The 26,505-nt window shown below is 42.3% G+C and overlaps 2 protein-coding genes across 3 annotated transcripts in view; one reads left to right on the forward strand and one right to left on the reverse strand.

The window, feature by feature from the left end:
- The first annotated feature begins 104 nt into the window (after positions 1-104).
- On the forward strand, positions 105-19,819 carry zzz3 (zinc finger, ZZ-type containing 3). 2 transcript variants are annotated; one of them, XM_054596091.1, is made up of 12 exons: positions 105-289; positions 6,681-8,514; positions 11,269-11,407; positions 12,840-12,987; positions 13,108-13,220; positions 14,002-14,073; positions 14,479-14,580; positions 14,911-15,006; positions 15,629-15,778; positions 17,084-17,218; positions 17,734-17,834; positions 18,131-19,819. In XM_054596091.1, exons 2-12 carry the CDS (start codon positions 6,746-6,748, stop codon positions 18,273-18,275), a joined length of 2,970 nt encoding a protein of 989 aa, XP_054452066.1. In that variant the 5' UTR covers positions 105-289; positions 6,681-6,745; the 3' UTR covers positions 18,276-19,819. The 2 variants fall into 2 exon arrangements, with proteins under 2 accessions (XP_054452066.1, XP_054452068.1); XM_054596093.1 differs by lacking the exon at positions 105-289 and adding an exon at positions 562-876.
- A 1,297-nt stretch (positions 19,820-21,116) lies between these two features.
- The window catches only part of ak5 (adenylate kinase 5), a 63,073-nt gene continuing 57,684 nt past the window's right edge, over positions 21,117-26,505 (reverse strand). Inside the window, exons 12-14 of the mRNA XM_054596217.1 lie at positions 23,661-23,777; positions 22,950-23,150; positions 21,117-21,862 (exon numbers count right to left, since the gene is read on the reverse strand). Of these exons, the coding sequence (XP_054452192.1) occupies positions 21,797-21,862; positions 22,950-23,150; positions 23,661-23,777 (384 nt within the window). The 3' untranslated portion in view covers positions 21,117-21,796. The remainder of the gene's footprint in view (positions 21,863-22,949; positions 23,151-23,660; positions 23,778-26,505) is intronic.

A 26,505-nucleotide genomic window follows, 5' to 3' on the forward strand; every position in this document is an offset into this window, starting at 1 on the left:
TCTTATAGGTAGAATGGTTGTTAGATGGGAATCAAGATATAAATTAGAAAAGTAACTCACTCTATTTATTGTCAATCATTGGGGGGGGAAGTGTCATCAGTTAACCGGGGTGACCTGAAGAGTGTGTGTGGCCGACTGCACTCTTGGCTGGGGCTCAAACATACAGTACTGTGTTGCGTTTGGAGGAGCGGGGTTGAATCGGCTCACACACACCCCGGCTCGCGCTGGTTGACTGGATTGAAAAAAAAAATGGCTGCGGCCGAACGTGCAGCGAATTTACGGAAGTGAGGTATGTGTAATTCTACTTAGAAGTGTGCCTCCAGATCGGTGCTTTTAGCTCAGCCAGTGTCAAAAAACTGACTTTATTAGCCCACCGGCACTGTTAGCAGACCACAAATACATCGGCAAAGTTGTGCACGTAACCACCAGCTAGCTAGCTCGCTGGCTAGCTGGCTAGTTAGCTTACACAGGGCTGCAGCGGCTAGCCCTAGTTAGCTGCTAGCTGGTTACTAGCAGCTAGTTGCTAACCATGCCGCTTCTGTCGGAAATGTAATGCTAGTGGCGACCCCCCCTCCGCACGTTAACGACTGTCGGGTGTCGAGCTAGTTGAGTTAGCATGTAGCCGAGGTGAGTGACGCTACTGGAGGGGCTAAGCTCTGCAGCTGAAACCGCACGATGCAGTTTATAGGGAAACTAGCGGAGGTAGCGTTAGCCAACTCGGCCAACTAGTCCTTCCCATAAAGAAGAAGAAGGGGGAGAAAATGGGAGGCTTTTAGAGTGTGTTTGTGCGTTGGGAGTCACAGGAAGCGTGGGAGATCATTTCACGGGTGCAACAGTCTGCAGCTCGGTGTGTGGAGCGTTACCGTAATGCTAACGGTGAGTTCATCCGCTAAACGGTGAAGCTAGGTCTAAAGTTGCCCCGTGCTAACGAGCAGCCTGCTGTCCGGCTCGTTCTGCCTCAACGTGCGGTCGGAGTTCCATTCCAGAACTTTTTTCTTTTTTATTTTTCTTCTGTTCTGGTTACCTAGTTACTGTAACCTGGCTGTTAACTCAACCGGCTGCACGTGCAACAGCCAACTTTCTCGACGTTGAGCTCGCGGGGCTGATTGAGCCGGGATGCTGGGAGTTGAGAGGTTCTCCTCGGTGTGTAAACCAGCACCACGTCGTGGATGTTTGGTCGCCAGTAGGCCCTGTGGAAGTGTGGGACTACATGTCAGTAATAGACACGAACAGTCCAAAGCTGGTTTATTTATCATAAAACAAATGTCTCTAAACCCGGGTGAGGGCTCAGCCCGGCTGCCAACGATAGCCTCACACACTTGGCTAGTAAGACATGTGTGTGTTTACTTTTGTTGCAGCTGTAGTTTACAGACTTAAAATGTCAAAGAAAGCAGAGTTTCGTTTATGATATACAATGACCCGCAGCTGAGAGAGTCTCTCACGAGGATGGAAATGTAATCGACACGTGTTAACATAACTTCACAACCAAACACGCGCGTTAGTAAGGAACAGGAAGTGGTTTGATTGAGAATTACAATCACACATGGGTCCTGTCTGAGTGGCTGCACTGACTTAATAACATCTGGCTCTGACACGCTCAGCATGTACAGTTAAACCAGCCTGGGATCACAAGTTGTTATTTTCTAACTTGGGGATCAGGGTCTAAATGTGGAATTTGACTCCAGTTTATGTCCACACACACACACAGCCAAAAACAATGCTGGACAAAGGTAAAACACACATAACTATCATGTACAGGTGTAAATATAATGTTTGTATTAGGACCAATTAAATTGCTCAAACCTTTCTTCTACAAAATGATAAATTAGTACTGATGTGCTGAGATGCTCCTTGAAAAGACAGGGATAGTTTTAAGCTTGTATTGTGTTTTTATTTCATATAGTTACAAAAATAAGACATTTGTCTTCGCCTCAGTAGCTGTTACTCTCATGTACCCACCAACGGACAGAGAAAACATAAATCAAATGCTGGTTTGTAGTCTAAAGCGGGGTATCCCAACCTTTTTGACCCCCATAAAACAAAGCAATGTCTACTTGTGACCCCTCATCAAATAGTATGGCCCTGCTGATGACATGACTTATATGCAGTTCAACCACTGAGTGGTTCATCACATTTATTCAGTTGATACACTTACCAGGGGACTCGCAGGTTGAACGTATCCAGTATTTCTCGAGAAAAATAAATATATTTTTTTCTTTATACTTCTGAAATACTCTTTACTTGTCAACCTCCGCTGTGACTTATGGTTTGATGCTTATTCCCATCGCGCTCCATAACAAAGGAGATTCCGATATTTTTTTGATTTTATATTATTGATCTTGAAAAGCAAAGCATAGTTATTACTTTAAGTGTAGCCTGGAAAGAAGCAAGCTATCCAACACACTGTCTAACTATTTGCACTCTCTTTTATTTTAAGACTTTTCTGACATTACACCTCAGACGTCAGACGATGTGTTTTTCATTCGTTTGAGCCCAAGCTTAGTTAGGGTTAAAGATTTGTAAGTAATCACAACTTGCTTTATATTGTTTCATTGGCAGAAAATGTACTCTGATATTTCCAAGAAGGACCTGAAATGTTTAATGTTTATTAATTAATTGATAATTGAGGCACTGCCACCTGTGCCAACAGTGTGTTAGTTATTGGGACATGGAAGCGTGAGCAAGTGTTTCAAGTTATTCGCCTGTGACCCTGATCATTTTTCAAGTAGTGATTAGTTTTTCTAGTTTTTGATAGCAGGTCAGATGAGCAGGCTTAATTAGTTTTGTCGATTTTTGAGTCTAAGGGTGAGTGCTCCGTCTGAATAACCTGCTCCCCCTCTTTTTTTCTTTCTCACTCTTATTTTATGCATGGACAAATCACATTAGCTTTCTCAGCTGGAGCCTTTAGTGGAGTGTGAGTAATGTGGGCATGTGGTAGTGCTTGTTCCAGGTGACTATTATGTTGGCTCCCTGAAGGAATATTATCAAAATATATTTGTAGCCAGGGTAGTCTCTGGCTTTGATGTTGCTGTGTTAGCACAGTGTAGGAAAAGGGAGGCATTGTCCCAGGAAAAGAAACAAGGAGCTTTTTTAATCAGTTTTGACAGAGGTCAGGCCAAAGATTTATGTACTTGGAAATAATGTTAATGAGTACCATGGCCTCAATGCTAATTGATGCAATAATTTATCTACTCATTAACAAGATGCTACAACCAAGTGAGATGATCTACCCCTGAATGTCACTTCAATAGGACCTTTCCCACATCACGTCTTTATTGTCCTCTGTTGTTGGATGTATTATCGGGAGCTATTATCTAGAGCAGTGGTTCTCAAATGGGGGTACGTGTACCCCTGGGGGTACGTGAAGGCACTCCAGGGGGTACGTGAGATTTAAAAAATATATATTTAAATTAGCATCCATTCAAAAATCCTTTAAAAATAGTTATTTAATAAATATTCAATAAAATATAAGTGTAAGTTCATAAACTGAATTCAATGCAACAATGCAATCTTCAGTGTTGACAGTTTAATAAATCAGACACTGATGGCAGAGCGCTGTGTATTACATCTTTTTTTCAACCAAAAATGCTTTGCGCTGGTTAGGGGGTACTTGGCTGAAAAAATATTTGTGTGTGTGTCTTGATTGAGAATTTTCTTGGGAATTGGGGATCGAAGCCTGGCCGTGGCCCCCAGAGGTGCTGCTTGCAGCTTTCTATAGAACAGTTTGTTGACCAAAGTGAAGTGAGGAAGAGTTCAGTTCTAACATCCATTAGCAAAAGGGAACTGCGGTCAATGAGCCACGGCTTGTAACGCCCCCACTGCTGTCGTCATGCTTGTCTGAGTCCTGAAGCCCCGCCCATTTGCTGCACAGAGTGCAATCTCTTGTTAGTTTTAGAGTTTATTAATATCAAATGTACAAATTACACCAACTTTCATACTGCACATCCTAGGGTCCACAACAATACAACCGCCAAGTGCGAGCAGATCATATTGACGTTTCTTGAGATATGCGAAAGACATACAGACATGCGTCCTGACAGAGATTCCTTGTTTTATAGTTGGCATGTTTTTTAAGTTGGGCCGGACTTTTTTGTTACCAACTTGTTACCAACTTTATTTCAAAATGTCATCCTACTTCTTTTAAAGGTGCTTAATTCTATATTCAACTAACTTTATCCTAATAACTGTATACCTAAATATGACTAGATAATGAGGTTAAGTTTCAAAGTCACAGTCTTGCCAACTAAAAAAAGTTGTTTGACTGTATAGTTTGTCTGGAAATGCAGTGACTTTCATTAATTGTTCTTCAAATTGATGAGTTTTCAAAGCATCTATGTTACTAGAGGAGTTATTTGTAATGTGAAAGCCACTTTGCAATAGTGTTTTTAGCCACTACGTGCTACTTTTTATACGTTGGTTTGGAACCGCTTCACTCCATAACCTTAAGGCAAAGGGCAGTATCAAAATACTGAGAGAATCCAGAATAAGCTATCGACTATAGCTCTGTCGTTAGCCTCTGTGTTTGTCACAATTACGACCTTAATACGGGTGAGATAAATGTGAGTAAAGCAAAGGTGTTAACATGAGTGCAGTTATAGTGAAAGTGAAATTATGGATGGTCCAGATTACATTTTGAATTGCATGAAGGCTATCTGTTATGTGTGAAATGGATTATTAAATATAAAATAAGATATTTATGATTGACTACATGTTAGTGCCTGGTAGCATTTGTCTTGTGTTCATCTTCCAGTTCACACTGTAAGCCAGGATTTTTGTTCAAATGCACAGTAATGTGCTTTATCAGCGTGATACCTCAGGCAAACAGTGCGAGTTTGGGAAGGCGTTGTTGTGCCTTAAACTGTGTCCGAGGTTTAGGACATGACGATTAGCTTCCTATGGTTGTTCACACTCGAAGCCTGTAAGCTTTGTGTAAAGATCTTGTTGTCTGAGCTTTTCAGTTTTTGTACGTGATAAATTGTGGAAGGATTGCAGCCTGTTGGTCCTCTGGCACACCTGTTATAAAGAGATAAACAGCTGACAATGTGTGATGACAAGCCCATGTCTGCAGTGTTATCTCTGTTGAACTGGGCGTAAGAATTACAGTGTAGCTTTTCTATAAGAAATCAGTCAACCGTATGTATTCTTTGTGTTACAAAATAAGCAATAATCTCTGCAGGGAGAAAATAAATATGCCCTCAATGAAACATACACACATGGATTTTGGTTTTAATGCAGGTACTTTACCTTTTTATAAGTCACCTGCTTGCCAGCTTTATGGGCTTTTCATGACTTAAAATGCTTGCTGTGCTGTTGTAGCCTTTATCTAGGGAGTAACCGAGGACATACAGATGAGTCTCAAAGCAGCGTAGAAAGAGACGCTGTGATTTGTCATTTAGACAAGATGGAAGATAGTGCCTTAATGTAGGGCTGCACCAAAGATGATTGTTTAATCATTTAATCTAACAACTAATTTAATGATAATTGTCTAGACAACAATTGATTTATCAAAAATAAATATCAAAAACAAGTCTGATTAATATTTCAATATTTCACTGAATACAAATGTAACAAGATAATAGACCCTCAGAAAAACTCAACCTCAAATTCAGGATTGCTGTGACACATCCATGACGCAACCCTTTCCCAGAACAGGGGAATCAGTGTTTTGAACAAAGTACTTAATACATTTGATTTTATCACCTGTAGTATTAATCAGTTAAGATAAACACTGACAGATTTGTTTTTACATCAGTGTGGGCCAAGGGAAGATATCGAAACTGTTAACAGACTGTACTAACAGTACTCATACATGGCCGTTTAAGTAACAGTAAATGTAAAACGGACAAATATCAACGTTAGATGTTGCGTTACCATAACAGCAGAGTTAAAGGAATTACTTTTAACATGGGGGTGATGAAGAAACATAAAAAATGTCAATTTCAAGTGACTTCTACTAACATGAACTCGTTCCACCTGTTAAAAATAGTAATATATTCAACTTTGGTGGGAACAAAAACTGTAAACAGGACATGGTGCTGTCTTGCTGCCACTTGCGTCTTGACTTGGTGCACTGAGATGATTTTGCTTTCGGAAGTGTTCTTGCAAAGCAGATAAATCACAGCGATTTGAAGAGTTTACAGTGCATCACATTGAGAATTTTTGTAGGCGAGGTTTTATAGCTGCAGCTTTTTCAACGTGGGAATCCGTACGCATCCATTCTTGCGAAGCCCCTAAGCACCTTCTGCATTATGCATTTTTCTAATCGATTATGACGAAGAATCGCACTAGCTTGCTGTTTCCTGTTTTGTCTTCTGTCAGTTTAAGAGCTTCCACCTTTTTTATTGTATTTAATTTGTATGGACCTGTGATCATCTAGTACTGCCTGTGGACAGAAGGTGTTGCTTGGATACAATGACAGGAGAAATCAATACCCCTCTGCTGTGAGCTGAGAAATGACTCGAGCTGTATTTAACAAAGGCCTTTTGGTGAATGTACTTGTTTGAAACACCCCAGGGTGCTATTCAGGTGATAGTTTTTTACCATGCCTGGCCAGTGAAACCAATTAAACTTATAGCAAAAGTAGTGCTATAAAGGGACAATTGAGCTATAAAGGTTTTCAGTTTTCAGTGGTTATTTTTGACTTAATGAAGTTCATGTATCTGTCTGTGTGCGCTTTGCAGGTGCCCGCATTCTGCTGCAGAGGAGAGAGCACCAGGATGAGGAGGCTGTAGGCACCCGCCGTAGTATGGCCGCGTCCCGTTCCTCGCGCGTCACAAGGTCGTCAGTGGGGCTCAATGGATTGGATGAGAACTTTTGTGGTCGAACCCTCAGGAACCGCAGCATCGCCCAGCCGGAGGAGACCTCGGTACCTCCGCTACCAAGGGCCCGCTCTCCCAAGAAGAAGCAGGAGTCGAAGCAGGACGGAAAGCCGGAGTCGAAGCAGGACGGCAAGCAGGACGGCAAGCAGGACGGCAAGCCGGAGTCGAAGCAGGGCACCAAACAAGAAGTTAAGCAGGAGTCAAAGCAGGATGCTAAACAGGACACAAAGCAGGACGCCAAGCACGACACAAAGCAGGACACTCAGCAGGATGGCCAGCAGCAGGCCTCGTTGCAGGGAAAGGTGACTGACTTGAATGCTTCTCCAGCCGAGGCAGAGCAATGGACCAGCTCCAGGAAGCGTGGTGTGTCCTGTTTAGAAAAAGACATTAGTCCCGAGAATTCTGAGAACTGTGAGAGAGGGAAGGCGCCGCGGGACGCCTCACCTCAAATCAAAAGGGCCAAGCGTTGCTCCCGCTCTGGAGAGTCTCAGGGACACGAGGAGGACCCTGGGCCTTTGAAATCGGAAAGTCCAGTCTCGGCCCCAGAGCCTAGCAAGGACAACCGTTGTGAAGAATTTCCCAGCCAAAACTCTGCTAACACAGCTCCTGCCTCACCTGTCCGCAGTAAAGAGGAAGGTGAGCTGCCAGTGAAGAAGGCAGAGGATGGTCATGTGGAGTGTGATGGGGCCGCCGAGCCCCCGAATGCCCACAGGGCCTCTAATGGACTCCGAGAGAATAAAGCAGAGGAACCTAGCACGATTACTGAAGAGCCTAGTGCAAACCCCACCTCTGTCACCAACTGCCCGTCGCTGCTCAATGGTAGTCAGACGGGGGCCCCCTCATCCCCCGACCCCGCTGTGCCTTGTAGAAACTCTGTCCCTCTGCAGATGGCGGTCTCTGGCTCAGGGGAATCGCCAGCCTCACCTGCGCCGACGTTTGAGGCCGTTCCAGAGGATCCTGTCCCTGAGCTGATAGTGGCTAAGGAGCAGGAGATGGAGGAGGTGGAGGTCGACGTGGTGGGCGACCCGTTGTGTCTGGCCCACGAGGAGCAGGTGACGGAGAGCGAAAACGACACCAACGACCGGCCGCCAACACCAGTGCAGGAAGCGGCTGCCTCCACCTCCTCCACTAGCACCAACTTGAACAGTATTCCAATCAACAACAGCAACTCAGGAGAAACTACACCCCCACTAGCAACAACCCCCTCCCCCACAGAGCCAGAGTGCAATCCCTCAATACCCAGCACGCCCCCCTCTTTCACAGAGCTCTACGAACACAGATACACCCTGCGGACTTCACCCAGGAGGGCTGCTACTGGTGGCAAGGCCTCCTCCTCCAAGCTCAGCTCTCCTCCCAGAGACAATGGTCCCTTGAGGGAAGAGGGGGAGGTGCTAGTTGGGCTGGAGGAGGATTGCCCTGTGTTAGAGGGACCTGCTCCCTCGGACTCGGTTGGCCCCTCCAGCGAGGAGCTGGTCTCCGTGGATCTAGGAGACCGGGCCGGTGGTGAGGACAGTGTACCCGTGGAGAGCAAAGTGGCCGAGCAAAGCAAGAAGCTGACACAGAGCCAGGTTGCGGAGGAGGAGGAGGAGGAAGAGGAGGAGGAGGAGGAAGAAGAAGAAGAGGAGGAGGAGGAGGAGGAGGAGCCAGACGTGTATTATTTTGAGTCGGACCACCTGGCTCTTAAACACAACAAAGAGTATGTGTGAGCTCCCCGGGGATTCTGCTCTCTCCTCATCTTTTGTTGATGTAGCTCTCACACATGTCCATCATTGTATTCTGTGATCATTGCGTTACTTCCGGTCTTTGGTTTTGAATGAACCAGAGACATATTTGAGTTAATGAGGATTTGTATCTGCATAAAAATATTCTAATTATTAGAAAAGTGCTGAACATATAACCTCAATTATTCTTCAATTTAGTCTTGGTGTTTAAATATGGAGATTCAGTCTTATTGTGTCCAAAACATTGACTGTGCTTGTGTGTCTTTATTTTAATTGTAGGCTACATCAGTAGCTCGTAGCCTTTTTGGCTCCGTCTCGTTGTGATTCCTCCTCACAGGTTGCTCTTTTTTCTCCTCTAAATCTTTTTAATTGCTTAATTTTACTGTCGGACGCCTTAAGAAGATCAACATTTTTGAGAAGAGTTAGGAAAAGATGCAATCATAATTTGAGGGGCAGGATACGTCTTTTCCTGCCCTGTAAATTGTCTCAAACATCCTCCGATTTATCAAACCTATGATTGTTGACATTGTTTTGCTTATGAAGGAAAATGTACTTTATCTTGAAATACAGCTAAAGAAGTAACCTATACATCTCATTAAGTAAATAAACAGTATTAGCCTTCTTGGTAAGCAGACACTCCCATCCCTCACTTCCAGAAACAAATGTAAGAAAACCTCACAAATCAGTGCATCTGGGATTTTGCCGTGCTAACGAGCGCATAGACTGAATGTTAAATGATCTGTGTTATTTTTGGAGTCTTCTCTCAGGTTATGATGGGAATAACAGTGGGCATCTAACTATAGCTCCTGTCTCATTGTTCAGGGGTTTTGCACGTTCAGCGTTTAATTTCCACCTTCAATCTGGTGCTGTAATTGTGTGAATTAGCTGCCAATTGTCAGCCTCCCAAAACCCACGGAGACTGGATGTTAAAATCGCTCTGCTGATTGCCTCCGTTCTCCCTTTTACTCAGTGAGATGACTTGTTTTGAGAGGAAAAACCTTTTTCTCTGTGCTTCGGTTTTATTCCAAGTTATGTTGTCGGTTGTCCAAGAAGATGGGATGTTTATGTTGGTGGACAGTTTCCACGCTGCGCTCAGTCAGGCACTGCTAGGGGCAGCTGATTCATGATGCATCTTCATAGAGGCCTAGAGACGTCCTCAGCCGAGGTCCTTTTTGGCTTTGAAACCCGTATCTGTGAATGTTTCAAATGTCTGAGAATGGCTTTAGAGTAAGATTTCACTGCTCTTGTATTGCAGGGTAATTCGATCAAGTTTCTTTGACATGCCAAGTTTTAGGTTGTGCTGAGTGAGGAGAATTTTTTTCAAGGCTCAGATCAATGCGGTGAGGAGTCATTTTTACGGATGCATGACTCGGCATTTTAGGGTTGCTGAATACGCAGAATTGTCACGGACATGATTGACGAATACTGAACGTCTTGTATTTTTTTGTTTTAACCAATTTGTCTGTTTTGACATAGGACCCTCAAGCTATTTAATGTAAATATTTAACAAAAAAGCGGAAACCACAATCGTTCATTATAAGGCATTGACATTACACTGTTGTCCTGGCCGGATATTCATTTGGCACACTAGTGTTTTAGTCAGTGAACCTCAGGCCCAGTAGGTGGCAATGGTACACCAGGTTTTTTTCCCTGGACACCTGGCGGGAGTTCAGAGAGCTGAGAAGCAGAGCCAAGTCCTCCTCCTTTCCCTTTAGACCGATTCATGCACAGATCATCTGTTCATCTGAGGGAGTCGGCATGCTTGCTGCTCTCTTTTGCAGGGATCTTACGTCGGACTCTGTATTGCAGGACACGGGCAGTAAAAGGTGTCGGTGCCGCTGCTGCAGAGACAGATTTAGTTTTACAGTTTTCATTTCAAAAACGGCGCGGCGCTCACGGATGCTGTACAAGGTCAACAGAGCTCCACCCAGAGTAAAAGGATTGTGTCTGTAGTTTGAACGGTTTGCTTGTAGGATTTTAAAACCACCGGCAGCTGTTGAATAAATTGTGTCCTCTGCATTGATTTTCATTCATGGCCTGTTAGGGGAGATTGATCTACTCTGCTTCACTGAGCACTTGCATTAGGGTTATAGCCATGTTAGGATGCTGTCACATTCCTGTCGATTTGTTCTCCTGCTCCGTTCGCACTGTAGGGCCTCTGAGTCAGTACTACACTTAGTCATTGACGGCTCAGTTTGCAGCTCTTCTCTTGCCCCCAGAGGGTGTGAGTGGAAAGGTCGGACTTGTACATCACGGAATGCTCCTCAAGTGCCGCAAAACCCAATGTTTGTCATGTAAAGGGTTTTGATATTGCTCTGAAATCTGAGTGATGTGGGTGGTTACGAACCAGAAAAGTGTCAAAGTGGGTTAAGTGCATTTTCTCTTCCTGCTTGTACTGGCACTTACCCGCTGCAGTTCTTGATGGGTCACACTAGGAAAAAACATCTCAAAGGGTGTTTATTTGCAAAAAAGTAGCTGGTTGTAGATTCACTACTTCTAGCACACAGAACCGTCTGTAAACGTGAACTTGTTATTTGCAGACGAGTGGAAAAGACTGGAGTATAGTCCATGTCTGGTGCAAGTATTTAAGTTTATCAGCGCCATGGTTGAATTATGCATCGTCTGGGTTCTGAAAGTTTGATGCACTGCAGCATTGCAAGTGTCAGGTTGAATTATGTACGTAGTCCCTCCCTTCCACTGTTGTCTAACCTCGCTTCCCTCCGTGTCAGTTACCAGAGGCTGCTGCAGACCATCGGCGTTCTCGAGGCCCAGCGCACGCAGGCCATCCTGGACCTCGAGACGTTGGCGCGTCACCAGAGGGAGGCGCTCGGCGATCCCATCATCTTCGTGGAGCAGCTGCAGAAACGGGTACCAAACCTCTTCATAAACCAAAAAAGCATTTACCTACACAAGCAGTTATTCTGTGCCTAACTACACTTGGTGTCCACCTTTTTTAGGAACACCTGTACAGTCTATTGTTATCAAATACAACTGTTCTAACATAAAGTCTACTTTAATGATGCCTATAATGTTTCATTATGCAGACTGCTCCCTTTGATTTGCACATGTTAGCAACTGGGCCAGGATTGCACACTGTCCACTTTTGTTCTACTTGAGATATTTCTGTCCGCTTACTCGATAACATATCAATATAAATGAGCTGTCAGGTAAATGTAAATACTCGATACAATCAGTACACCTGCTGCAGATGCTAAAGCAAGTACCTGCTTAAAAATGCAATTTTTCTCTCGTAAGCATATGTTCAATTGTGCATGCAAGAAAAAGAAAATGAGGACGTGAGATCATGTGGTGAAGCTTTTAGTGAAGCTCAGTATGAAGATGGAGGGCCCTCCACAGCACTCGTGTAGCCATCCTGTCTCTTGAATCTAGATAGAAGAATCACTAGAAAGCCCTTGTTGAGGGAGCTATTTGTAAAAACATTGAAAAATGACAGTAATATGTGCTAACTTGAATTATCTAAAGCAGTGCCTGGGCTTTAAAAAACATAGTATTTCATAGATTAAAGTTATAAAGACATAAGCCTAACCAACAAAAGTCAAAATGTCACAAAACATAGGCTTTTGTCTTAGAATAGGGACGTAAATAATTAACCGCTTTAAAGTCCACTTTAAAGATCAGCCCACCTTAAGTGAGCCTGAGCTGAAGTTGTTGCTAACTTCGGGGCAAACACACTTTAATCAGCAAGTGGTGACACAGGAACTTGGCTTGTGTTTTGAGGAGTTGTAGCATTTATTCACCCACAAACTGTACATACATAGCATTTTCACAGCTATAACGTTCTTTTATAAATTTCTACACAGTCGGTCTCACATGGTGAGCTGCCAGGCTTGAAATACACTGACGGAAATACAGACAGTATATGCCAGGCAGACGCACACACGACAACCTCACAGCTAAACTAATTCTTGTTGTCGAGACTTTCCGGGGAAAGTGGCGGGCATGTGTCAACAACAATGTACGCAACCTCGTGGCTGCTAACAATCCCAGACAGGTGAACTGGGGATTCGTACACTGCAGCTGGTGGTAAATGATGGATTACATCTGTCTGTGAATCGGGTTATCGTTAAAGCGGGGCGGCTTGTTAGACACTTAAACCACAGCACCCCTGCATGCAAGGCCAGTCGGCTATCAGTGAGGAAAAAAATCAAAATTGGCTTTCCTATCTTACAGTGTTTGTTTCTCATGTTATCACATATCTAACCTTGTTGCAGTATAGTTTATGGAAGTTAAGATTGTTCTTTGTAAATGGATCGTAACCCCCTATTCTTGTGACCATCAGGTTAACTTGGACTTGCCGTGTCCTCAGCGAGTCGTCCAGCTCCCTGACATTGGATGGGAGCAGTACACCTCAGGCCTCGGTGACTTTGAAAGAGAGTTCTGTGACAAGAAACGCAAAACCAGGCGGCTAAAGCTGATCTTCGACCAAGGCACGTATACATTTTTCTTTTGTCTTGGTGTGTGTATATGGTTTTAAATCAGAAAATAATCACCAGAGAGATTCTTCTGACATTTTAAATTGACTTATTCTGCTCATTTCCTTCCTTCAGGTTTGCCTGCTCGACCAAAAAGTCCCGTGGAGCCCAAGAAGGAAGGCGAATCGTCCACCATGTACTCCTCTCTGCCCACTAGTGACGCTCTAGAGAACAGCAGGCAATCGCAGGTACGGCTCTGCCTCCTTACTAAGATAACCTGTACCCACACACACACACACACACACACACACACACACACACACACACACACACACACACACACACACACACAGAGACAGACACGCACGCTGCTGCTGTAATTGTTTCCAAGTATATCATTAGTGCAGACGAACTACATCCGTTCCCAACTGTAACTGGTGAGTCACCAATCTCCCGCAGATTGGCCTACAAATCATCTGGTTATTACCTTTTTTACACGCCTAGGCCTCCTCCAACCTCATCTTCCCCATTGTTACTCCTTGGCAGAGTTCAGCAGGCAGCACATGTGAGCACAAAATATGTTATCTATGGAAACATGAGGAGCCCCCCTCTCCCTGACCACTGATTATGTTTTATTCTTGGCCTCTGTTATGCGTGTGTCTTTTACCACACTGTATACGCAGTAAATGTTTTACTTTTGATATTGTTAGGATAAGACGGAGCCAAGCGTTTAGCTCTGAGCAAACAACTTGATTATTTCTGTACCTCTTCCTGTTTACACTGTGCAGGCACATTTACATTCTCCCGGGATACACTCTGTGAATTCTAACAGGATTTTGTTTGTCAGTCAAAAGTGTTGCTGTTTTTCTGTGTCTAACCAATGACACCTCTCGAGTTTCATCTGACAGCGTGGCTTTGTCTGTCAAACTCTCTGATTCACTGTGTCAGGCACGGAACTCTTCAAATGGTGGAGAGCCCATTATTTTTTGCATCTTTTTAACATGGCTGTCACTCGTGTTTTCTTGACAGATGATCAGAGGAAGGATTTGTCAGCCAAACAAGTCTGACACTTTTAACCAGCTGTGGACTGTGGAGGAACAGGTAGGTAGCGAGTGTGCAAGATGTTGCAATACATTTCAGTGTGTGCAGGATGCATTGAAACATTTATAGGTTCTTTCCATTTCTCTCCCTTTTTTTCCCCGATAACGCCATTTCCCACTTTGAATTTTAGAAAAATTATCATTTTAAATGAGTAGGATCATAGTCGGGAAAGCTAGTATCAATTTTTGAAATGGTGGCTGAATTAATCTTCTATTTTATAAGCAACCTAAATATGTTATAACCTGTTCTACCCACCAGCTAGTATTGAATGATCTACATTTGGTTTGTGATAAAATCACACTAAATATAATATACACTTACTTACCAATTGCAGTATAATCATTTATGCAGTAAAGTAATTTTTCCTAACATGGTTTTCGGCTGTTGTTTTGTCTATTTTGATAGAAAAAACTGGAGCAACTTCTTGTAAAGTTTCCTCCCGAGGAAGTCGAGTCCAGACGATGGCAAAAGATTGCTGACGAGCTCGGCAACCGAACAGCAAAGCAGGTGACAAAGAGTTAGAATGAACTGATGCCTGTTTGATTCCCACTTGTTACCTGCTAAATTCAGAATATTTGGCTTATTTGCATATTTGAGCAGAAAAAAAATCACCTCAAAGAAGGAAGAAACCTTCACCTGACTAAACCTGACTTGCCTAGAATTGACTGTGTGCCTTTACTATGGAAACAGACTGTTATATTTCATTGAGTGTATACTTTGCTGTACTAAAAGGTGAAGGCCCCCTACAAGTACCTAGATCATACCTCAATTACTTCAAGCAGCTTCTCCTTGGTTGGAAATCATTAACACAGCCATTTTCGTGTTAACACATTCCAGGTTGCCAGTAGGGTTCAAAAGTATTTCATCAAACTGACAAAAGCTGGTATTCCTGTGCCTGGAAGAACACCCAACCTGTGCATGTACACTAAAAAGGTAACTTCTCCTCATTTACCACACTCCTTAGTCACACTGAGCTTAGCAATTCATGACAAATGCTTTCTTTAACTTGTGTCTCTGAGTAAGGACATGAATTCAATATTGTTGTATTCTGACTTAAATTGAATAAAACGGCGATGGTGATGTGTGATTGATTTAGGACGTTTGAGACCTAAAATAAATGATCTGTTTTTTAACATAAACTTAACTTATTTATTAAAAATGGATTTGTGACTAAGATATGTAAGATATGTACTCTGTAAAAATTTACTAAAAATCAATGATTGCAACATGTTATTTGCACTTAACAAGCAAATTAAACAAAAACTGTCATCAACATTTTTGTTCAACATGTGTTTAGAATTTTTGTCAGCCATAATACTTAAGAGTGGAAAATTGCATTGAACCTCATTGTCATTATTTCATATCCAGTTCTGCATACTTCCGCCACACAAGATAAATCAATATCGGACAGTATTTCCTAGCCCTACTTTTAAGCATCTGCAAAAAAATATATATACTAATTGCTGCTATTGTATTGACTTCTAAGAAATAACACTTTTAAAGGGGACCTGTATTAAACTGGCTGCTCTTCTAACTGTACCTGTTTGTTCCCCAGGCATCCAGTAAGAGGCAGCACCACCTCAACAAGCACCTGTACCGGCCGTCTACTTTCCTGACCTCCTACGAGCCTCCAGTCTTCATGGACGAAGATGACGAGCGCTCGGCGTATTACAGCAGCATGCAGGACCCTTCTGCTGACGACTCGGTCAGTCCTCTGTCACATCACAGAACACTGATGACTGAAATCTACATGGCTTTTGCTTTATTTTTAAGAATACTTCTTTTTTTATCACATCCAACTCCCATTTATTTATCCTGGGAGATTATCTTGTAACTGATCCCGATTTTTTTTCCGTGTCACTGACCACTGAGCAGACTGTGGTACTTTGCTGCCTAATTAAGCTTAACAAAAGCTTGCGTTCCCTCCTATCTCCCTCCATCCACAGTCTTACCCTCTCCTCCTCATATACGCAGTGACCTGTAAGGTAAAGACAGGGGAAATCTGCATGTTATGCGCCTTAGGGAGGTTGTTTTATACGTGACTATTTAAAACCCATTTAAAGATGATGCATAGTTAGAAACTGCGTACATGCTCCCTACCTTGACACTTGTCTGCCTTCATATAAAAAACACTCTCCCTCTTAACTCCACTTTAACACGTTTTGGGTTAAAAAAAATGCATTTGGCCCTTGACCATTCACGCTAAATCAGAGCAGGGGGCACAGCCAGCCGTGCCTCTCGTTTCATTTGAACTGCAAGACTCACGCTCGCCATTACCCAAGCGTTGACATTTTCCTTCCCGCCTTTGATGGCAGTAACCTTTAACTAAAACCGGGTCGCTGTCTCCTGCTGAGAACACAGGCTGCCGCCTCACTGCCGCATTAACAAAACCCCTGACACTGCTGGTATGAAGTGAAGTCACAAAGATGCTGCCAGCATGGGCCACAATCATTTTTGACTTCGCCAGATTGTCCTTTACTTTGGCCGCGTTGGCAGGAAGAAATGAACTCTGCGGAGGGCAGATGCGTTGGCAGGATTCTCACCAAGTAATTTCCTGTCGAGGCCTGGAAGGGCGACGGATAGTTTTGTCAAAAACAAAATGCTGCTCTTTGCTAGCCTCCACCTTACACAGAGCAAAGAATCTTCAGAAAATATAAAAGTAGCTGAAGTGTCTTTGTGAAGGAGACAGCGGTTTGCATTTATGTACTTTCAGCTGAAAGACAATCTCCACTTTCTTATACATTACTGCCCCAACAAAAGAAGCCTTGGTGGATTAGTCTTTTATGGATACATTTCTCTTTCTCAGCTAAAATTAAATTGATCAATAGTGGCAGCATATTTGTCTGCCTGTTTATAAAACATCTACAGATATCATTATCAGATAGATCCCCGGAGTCCTAGAGAGATGACGACGGACATCAGGGATGCACAGACTAAGCATCTCTCTGTCTCTTTCTGTTTTTCTTTCTGTGTGTATGTTTATGTATGTTTGTCTTTCCCTCACACTCAGGATGAAGAAGCTATACCTTTGGAGCTGAGGAGTTTGCCAGAATACAAAGAACTTTTAGAGCTGAAGCGACTGAAGAAACAGACGCTCCAGGAGATCCACGAGGACAAGGCCGGGATGCGGCATGTTGGCTTCAAGGTGAAGACTTTGCACACTTCTGTAAAACATTAAACCCAGGCTTTTTACGTATAAGTAGGCCCTCAATGTAGGAGGGGAAACTAAATTAAATGACCTCCTTAATCAGAGGGACTACACAGTTCATCGTCATGGCATACTAACCATCAATACTATGAGTTTAGGACAGCATCTGTCTTATTATTGCTCTGTTTTTGAGTGTGAGCTTGATTGTCTCCTCCACGCAGCGCACAACAAGAGAAGAGGGAGCTTTGAAATAGTAGAACCCATTGTTGCCTCTGGCTACAGCGTGGAAATCATACATAATAAATCATTGTTTTTTTATTTGTGACATCTTCAAGCTTTAAAAGTTGCAACAGAGTAGAGCAGTATTCAAAATACTCTCCATCTGTGACAATGTAGACATTATGTTGTAGTCAAAAGAAATAAGTGTTTGCTGTGATGACTGTTATGAATCAGTTTTTGCCAACATGTCATGGTTTTGTACAGCTCTGAAGATGTGTATTTGTTTTATGCAGTGTGATGTCTGCGGCATGGAGCCCATCCAGGGAGTGAGGTGGCACTGTCAGGATTGTCCACAGGACAACTCAGTGGATTTCTGCTCTAACTGCTCCGACTGGTGAGACCCTGCACCTCTTGTCAAATTACCACATACTGGAATAGTAGTTTGGGGTTGCAAACAATATAAATGTGTCTAGCATAAGAGATATTTTCAAAGTAAATTTTGACAGGTTTTTATATCATCATCCAACATGTGCTCTGTGATATATATTCAAAAAGGACAGCCTGTATTGATTCTGAATACACAACCCAGTTGAAATATAAAAGTTTAGCTCTTCCTTTACTTTGGTTTTGTTAAACAATGGCTCTCTCTCTGACAACATTTTCCCTTTTTTGTTCCTGCTCGTCCTCCAGCTTGCTCAAGACAGAGACCCACAAGCCCAACCACCACTTGGAACCGGTGCACCAGTCAGACACCTTTCTGGACAGGGACTACTGTCTGCCGCAGAGCACAGGCTACAACTACCTGGACCCTAACTACTTTCCAGCCAACAGATGACAGGGTCCCAGGCGCCTCTAGCTCCAGGCTCTCTCCACATATCCCACAGGCCACTCTGTGCATGGCTCCATCCTCCAAGTCCAAGATAACCGCTTAACCCGCCGCCAGGCAGGAAGGCCAGCAGATAGCCAGGAGCCTCAAAGCAGACCACAGTGCTGCTGGTTGGGGGGGTGGGGGTGGGGGGCTGTTGGTAAACTGGCATCCCTGACTTAAGCAAAGGGGGGCCATGTTGGTTCCTCAGAACAAGAGGGCCCTGCTGCACCTCAGCCAGGTTAATCAACAGATCTGTGATTTGAAACGATACACTATTTTTAAAAAAACCAACAAAAAAAACCCCAACCCCAGAAGGCACACCGACATTCCCGAGCTCTGTGACTCCAGGAGGGCTTTCCCTCCCTTCCCCCTCATCGCCCTCCAGTTAAACCTCCCTGTGCTGCTTCGAAAAACTGGAGAGTTGACGATCAGTCTGGTGAAGCGCCACCTAAAGGAGATGTGTGGTCATAGTGGACTGTGAAGTCGTCAACTGAGATACACCTGGGTGGTTTGTATGTGTGTACGTGGTCTCCGTGTTATGCAAGAGTGAAAAATGTGCTAGCTAGGTATCCGTAGATGAGTATTTATGAGTCTCAGCTTCCTCAGCAGGAGCTGCCGCGCGAGAGAGTAGGCGGTGTGGAGCGCGACGCCGAGGTGGGTGTGTTTTTTGAGTGCAGGCTGTAGGAAGTTCTGCTGATCCACATGGCGTTCTGCAGACAGACCTGTACGTGTTAAGCGGACCTTGCACCATGTTTCAGCATGGAGCCGCCCCTACCACTGTCACACAACGCTGCTCCCTCACCTTTCAAACACACACACACACACACACACTTTCATCTCTATTTCCTTTCCCTTTGCTCTCTCCACTAAAACATGTCTAACAAGGAAGCACTACAGCACGGAGAGCAAATGTTTTTGAAGGCAGGCGAATGGAGACGTGTGGAAAGTTTATTTTTCTCATTCCCCGCCTCCCCACCCAATGTGTGCCGTTGTTGATCATGTTGAGTGTACAAGTATATGGTGAAAAGTAGCCAGCGCTAGTTGCTGTGTGCCATTTTTAAAATATATTTTTTTTGGGGAGGTAAATTCCCCCTCTGAACCTGGCCGCAACTTCTCCCTTCCTGCGTGGCGCCATCGACCCACATTGTCCTACATTATCAATCCAGTCATCATGCCTCTAGATCTTCTTTAATTTTGCAGTCCACTTTAAAAGGTCCATTTAAAAGATTGTATTTTTATTAATCTATTTAAAAAAAAAAAAAAAAAAAAAAAAAAGAATTGAGGTAGTGGTTGGTGCCTCCACAGTGGAACAACCCACACAATTTTATACACATAGATTTTGTTGTGCTTGAGTAGACACCATTTTGTATGGTTTTCGTCTCTTTCCTTCACCCCCTTTGCCCTGCTTCAATATCTGTGTATAACAGTCTGTTCTTATGTAAAAAAAATAATAATGTAAAAAAAAATGCTAGAGGAGAACTGTGGAAATAAAAGTATGTGAAACTAGTGTTTCTACACCTGTTGTTCCTGTATTATTGTTGTTGTTATTATTATTATTATTATTATAGGTTGATAAGAAGATTATCCAATTTGTTGACTTGAGTAGGAAAAAAAAGAAAATCTCTGTGTCCATCTCTGAGAATGTTTTGTATCATTTTAATCTTAATGTTTGTGTTTTTAGAAACAGTTGGTCGAACAAAACATGACATTTCAAGTTGTCATTTTGGACACATCATTTTTCACCATTACATTTTATAGGTCAAATGATAAATCGATTTAATTGAGAAAGTAATCAGTATATTCATAAGCTAATGGGCCTAATTGTTAGTTGCAACCCACGTGCATTTAATGACTAATTACATTTAATTTGCTTGAAGTTATGGCTGATGATTAGATGTTTCACTAGCGAATCAATGTTTTCACCTAGAATGTCATTATAATGCTCTAAAGCTGCAACCAATAATTTCATTTTTTATTTATCATTAAATTAAATATTATAAATGTCAGCTAAATTAAAAAAGTTGAGTCTGACATTCCAACGTGCCTCTTCCATTTTTCTTTTCCCATCTAACAGTCCAAAATCCAAAATACTCCGTTTACCGGATCATCTAGAACTCGAACAGCAGGAGATCCTCATGTTTGAGAAACTGCAACCAACACGTCTCTTTTAGTTGACGGACACTTGACTAAAAATCACAATTGCAATTTCAGCACTTCGTTCCAGACAGTTAAAGATGCAAAAACTTTGGTGAAACTGTATTTCCCAAGTCAAGACATTATAATGAAGATGATACTATGATCACGGCTAAAAATAATGAATTGTTGTGTTTTTTGCTTGTGTTGTTGTTTTTTCTTTTTTATATTTGGTGTAAAAGAAGATTTTTTGGGGGGGATAGCAGCAATTTATAAACCTCCAGGTATCAAGAAGATGTGAAAATGTTAAAGTTACTGATTTATTTATATTCCTTCCCTTTTATGCTGCCAACATGTGACCTTTAGTGGTCACTTCAAACGCTCCCCGACACATCGAGCGCTGCAGTTGAAGTTCATTTTTCTGATGCTGGATCCATCTATTGTTTCAGCTTAAAGGTGGAAGAACAAACAAAAAGTTTCTGTGCATTTTAAACAGGATGTCAAACCCCTACTCTCTTTTAATCACCTTTACTATCATTTCACCACCTTTTTGTTACGATCTTCTCACCAGCAGATGGCGCTATCATATCAGCTGTGACCATTCCCCGTCTCTATACAAACACAAAACACCAAAATACACACTCAGAAATCCTCCATTTAGCAAATGCACTGGCTTTATTGAATGTTAAATACCAGACTCAAACAATAACCTGTACGATGAGCTTGGAAACATACAAACGCGATATTCTTTAATACTCTTATTTCTTCTCTGCTTCTTATTTAATGCACAAAAAGCAGTTAAGCTTGATTGTAATTCTTGCATGCTTGTTACAATATAAAGCATCCTGCTGTGCATGAGAGCATGAGCACACTGACATTTCCACTTCCCAGCGCGGTGGGAACCCTCTCTCCTTTCTCCTTCGGCGGGTGGAATGGCAGAGAGATTTCACATTTAACTAGAAAACATGCTCTCAGTCACAGCAGGGAATGCTGTTTTCTCAGTACAGTTATCTGCCTCGGTTTCGGCAGTTGGCAGCATATATTGAGGTCAATGTAAGAGAGAGACGATGCAAGTGGGTGAAGCAGAATGTGACAACCAGGCGCTTCGTCAGAGATAAAAGCAGAAAAGAGGTTTCACTGATTGCTGGGAGTGTTTGGGGACATGCATACCACAGTTCAAAGAGCGTATGTCTGGTGCAGATGGGAAGTTATGTGGATGTGGGTGAGAATCCAGAGAGAGAGGGAGGGAGGGAGAGAGAGAGAGATAGAGAGAGAGAAGGTCTTCAGAGGTGGAAGTACTGGACAGCAGAATTTGGGGTTTTGTGGTAGAGCGATTGTTGAGGAAATTGTAGAAATCAGAAGGTCTCCATCGCCTGGCAGATCTGGGCGAACACTTCATCCGGCGACCTCTCAGCGTCGACCTGCAGACGGAGACACACTGGCTGAGACGAGGCCTTTCAAAAACCATCAGTGTCTTCAATGTGCAGTCGAGGACAGCAGTCTGCCGCAGTGCAACCTCTGCAAGCTTACAGCAGACTGGTGACATTGACTGTGGCATTTAAGCGTGCACACACACACACCAAAACTTACGTGGCATTTAAATGTTCGAACAGCTCATTTTAAAAGGAACAGCTCGACCCTGAGCAGAAATGTCTGTGATTATCTACTGACCCTCGTGTCAGCGCAGACGCCAGTGATGGTATCAGAGGCACCGAACTCACAGCAAGTTAACCGCTGTGGTTAGAGCCAAGCCTTCAGCTCAAAACATATTCCAAAATAATCATCTCCATTGTACTCTCTACAATGGAGATGATTATTTTGATTGCCGATTTTAACTTTCTTTTTTTTTAGGTTAATTCACTTTGAGTATAAAGCATGGAAAAGAAGGCAAATTGGCTAATTACATGGTTTTTATGTTTATGTGATGTTTTAATGTTTTATATACAAATTGTGACACATCAAAGGAGAAACCTTAAAAAAATAATGGATACCAAAATGCAGCTACCTCCATACATATTTACCAATTTGATGTGTTGAAATGATATGAATCAACATGTAAAGGCCCATGACTCAATATAAAAAATGTAATCTTCATCATATTTCGCCAAACAGCTCATGAAACCTGATTTAACGGCTTTCTAGACGAAAATATTGCAATGTTTGCCCTATAAAGTCCACCACTGTGCCCTAAATGTTACTTAATATTCTGATCATGCACATAAACTAAAGTAGAAAAGTTCTACCAGTATGTTTAACATAAAAATATGGCTAAAAAAACACATGAAATGAAAATGTTACTTTAAAACAACTCTGGAATATGTGTTTGAGAGGCATTAACATTTGAACGATTTTCAGCTGAGATGAAGTGGATATAAGTAATCTAATTCTCATTTGATGGGTGAGCTTTGACCCTGAGTGGGAATTGAACCTCTGACCTCGGCAGAGTTAGCTGCATTCTGCCACAACCAATAAAAACAAATCATCTCTCTTATAAAAAAACAACGTTACCGTGTGCAGAAGCTTCTTGCGTTCGTAATGAGCAGCCACCGCCTGGCTCTCGCTGCAGAAGCTCTCGGCCCTTCTGTGCAAGACGCCGTCTCTGTCGGAGGCCGGGTGGAGGCCGGAGGCGTATCTGCCACGACACTGCAGGCGACTGGACATGGTGTCAGTGGAGCAGCTCAGCAGGAGCGCTGCACTGGGCTCCCCCATCTGACACACACAAGGCACAGGGGGGAAGGTAAGTCAGCAACAAGTCCAGGTGACGGCAGTGAGCCTCAGGCTACATCTTCTACTCTTTATACTTTATACTGAACTGTACATCACTGGAATGTTGTTCCATTAGTGTTGTTGTTGTTGTTGTACTACCAGTCTGCATCAGTAGAAAAACTGAATTTTTTCTTCCAAATGTTGCTCTTTTCACAAGCAAATCATTGTCACTCTGACAATGAGGATCCTTTATGTAATTTCTGTTTGTCATGCCTCCCCATTTTTTTTTAACCATTATCTCCATGTTCTATTTTTTACTATGAGTCATATTTAATTAACATTTTTCACTCTGATGTCAGTGCCGCACGTCCAACACGTTTCATAAGCTTGTGAAAACACGTGTCTATCTGCTTTCTTTCCTCACTATTTTTGAGGAGACATGATTTTAACTTTTTCCTCTTTTATTCATTTTCCTGTTCTGTCAGTCTGTCCCTGTCCATCCGGTGCTCTGACCTTGGCCTCGTACTCCTCCAAACGTCTCAGGTCTCTGGGGAACCCGGTGATCACGAGGCCTTTCCCCTGCCGTACCGCCGCCCCCACCGCATCACACAGCAGCTCCAGCACTTTGTCCTGGACATCATATACAAACAAACAGCACAAGTATTGATTACCATGTAAACACTAATACATGCTTCATATATGAATATTCTCAGACAACAAAAAAGCAGGGATATGCATGCTTTTCTACGTTTGTAAGCACAACAGGCTAAATTCAGATCTGAAAAAATCCCCCCAAGGAGCCAAATTTGCTTCTAGTTCATTGTGTATGAATGAATGAGCCTTAAAACCATTCTTAAAGTATTTCCCAGAGTTGAAGGGCCCGGCTTTATGCCAAAATGTCATTGTAAGATCTTTATTATGTTCAAAGTTGTGTGTACATGGTGAAAGTTCTAAATAAACTTGTGTTTTTGTATCAAAAACAGTGGCAAACAGCTCATTTTAGCTCCATTAGTTGTCATTTTCATTATCTCTTAATCCTTAGATTAATCACTACAAAATGTAAGGTGTTGTCTTCACATTGCAAGTTTTGTCAGCCAAAACACATCATAACCCAATAAAATTCAATCAAAAACAGAGAAAATCAGCACAATTTAAGAAGCTTACAGATTAGTTAACTTGTTTCAGCACTTCAATCAAAATGGACTCAATCAAAGCCTCGGGTTTGGGGGTAAATTATAATCAAGCTGCAACTGGTGTGAATATAAGAGGCGTTTCCATTATCGGTACTTGAAGGCAACAGGGTCCATACATAAGGAGTTAGAAACATTTCTTCTACAGCCCCCCTTCTGGGTTAATCAGGCACGCGTATATAGGTGTGTGCTGGTATATATACTTATATACTGTACATTCCTTACTCACATACAGTTTAGTGTGAGGAATATAATAAAATAAATGCACAATTAATTCCAAACAGCTCCAATAAGAGCTGCTAATTGGTCACCAGCACCGCAGTTGTACTGGACAGGTAACAAAATGACAGATATATCTTTGAATTTAATGTTCTCTAACAGACTACAGCTGCAAAAAATGTGTCCCGGATAGTTTCAGCATTTAATAGATTAATATAAAAGGAACGAGCATGCTAAGGCACTCTCCCCAAATAAATGATAAATAAAGGTAAAGAAAAAAGCAAAACTAAACTAAACATACAAAGCAGAGCCTATATTATGGCCAATGAGACTTCATTTCTGTTTAGCTCAGAACTTAGAGCCCAAGATATTTGTGTGACCAATATAAAAAAAGATATAAAGAGTCTGTAAGAGAGAACCACACACTGCCGATTTCAAGTTTTTAATATTTGCATTAGCCTGGAGGTCCAAATCGATTCACAGTTGAATAAAAAGGAGGAGTTAAAAATAGGTATTTGAAAATTTGCTTTGTTACGCACAATGTGGGTCTTTGTCACAGTATCATCCATTAATACCATTAAAGATGCAACTTGTAAGTATTATATCACACATGTACATTTCAAATTAGAATATAACGGGATAAACATACATTTTCAAAACACCACAGAATTTTATAATATATTGTCTTACTTTAAATAAATGCATTTGTTCTTAGTACAATTTATATTTTACTTTACTTTCTTATATATAGTTACTTCAGGCAGTCAACTTTTTACTTCACACATGACACACTCTACTCAATGGAAGACAAATCAAGCACACCCTCTGTAATGAGCCGGCCTACTTAAAGCTGTGAATCTCCACATGTAATTATTGCTCTCCTTGCCGTCCTGCTGCTAGTTTCTTTATAATTAAGCCTTTATTAGTCCCACAATGGGGAAATTCAGTTCTCTGCATTTGACCCATCCCGGAGGAGCAGTGGGCTGCAATGAAGCGCCCGGGGAGCAATTTTGGGGTTAGGTGTCTCGCTCAAGGACACCTCGGCATGTTGCCTGTGGAGGGGTTCGAACCACCGACCTTGTGGTTGCGGATCAAGCGCTCTACCTCATGTGCCACAGCCGCTTTGCTAACTGTCCTATATTTAATATTGATTAATTGATTTTTATTAGATACATTATTTAAGAAACCCCCCCATCTCAGCCAGTGCAGTGAGTGCTGACATGAAATTAAAGGTTTTAGGATAACACAATAAAGCTCTAAAGCGTAGCGGCTAATGCTGCTACAAAGACTTCCTGTTATGTTTGAAGCATTTTTTATTATCAAACAATTCCTGCTATGTTTGAAGCATTTTATAATAAAGCCAAACTGCAAATATCTGCATCATTTAAGAGGTATTTGAGGATGCAGTAATGGTGTTTGTGTTGCACCTCGTTGCTGGAGAATCGTTAGTCATACTAGGCCACTTCAACCTGGACCGTACGTTAGCGTGGAGCTATGCTACGTTAGCAAGCTACACATGCTTCACTACTACAAGCACAAGATTGCTCTCTAAAGTGTGCTTGTGGTTGTCTTTCTTACTGCTAATTATTCTAACTTTGCTCTTGCGGCTGCAGTGGTTGTTTGTTGACACTGATGCTTCATGCTGCTGATTGCTTTACGACTGATCAGTGGTTGTTTTGGTGGTTTCCTATTCAACCAGACACTCTAGTAGGGGATATGCTGTTATTTGTTTTTAGAGATGTTTTTCAAGAGTGTTTATACATAATTATTTTCATGTAATACTGACTTTATGGGAAATGCAATGTTTTGGTACACACAAGCTTTATAGTGCACTCATTTTATATTCAGCGTTAGAGAAATCATTCTACTTACATCAATGGATTTATGTAACCGCCTTTTATAGTGTGCTACTCTTCATAGCATAATTACCTGTAAACTGCTGAGCTCCT

This window comes from Anoplopoma fimbria, chromosome 3 (genome assembly GCF_027596085.1).
Source record: "Anoplopoma fimbria isolate UVic2021 breed Golden Eagle Sablefish chromosome 3, Afim_UVic_2022, whole genome shotgun sequence".
NCBI classification, from domain to species: domain Eukaryota; kingdom Metazoa; phylum Chordata; class Actinopteri; order Perciformes; family Anoplopomatidae; genus Anoplopoma; species Anoplopoma fimbria.

What these genes read in the sequence shown, in the direction of transcription:
- zzz3 (XM_054596091.1), top strand. Translation starts at nt 6,746, where the DNA reads ATGGCCGCGTCCCGTTCCTCGCGCGTCACAAGGTCGTCAGTGGGGCTC. An exon ending in AAAGCTGATCTTCGACCAAG is followed by an intron (nt 12,988 to 13,107) that starts GCACGTATACAT and finishes TCCTTCCTTCAG; the next exon opens with GTTTGCCTGCTCGACCAAAA. An exon ending in TGCTCTAACTGCTCCGACTG is followed by an intron (nt 17,835 to 18,130) that starts GTGAGACCCTGC and finishes CTCGTCCTCCAG; the next exon opens with CTTGCTCAAGACAGAGACCC.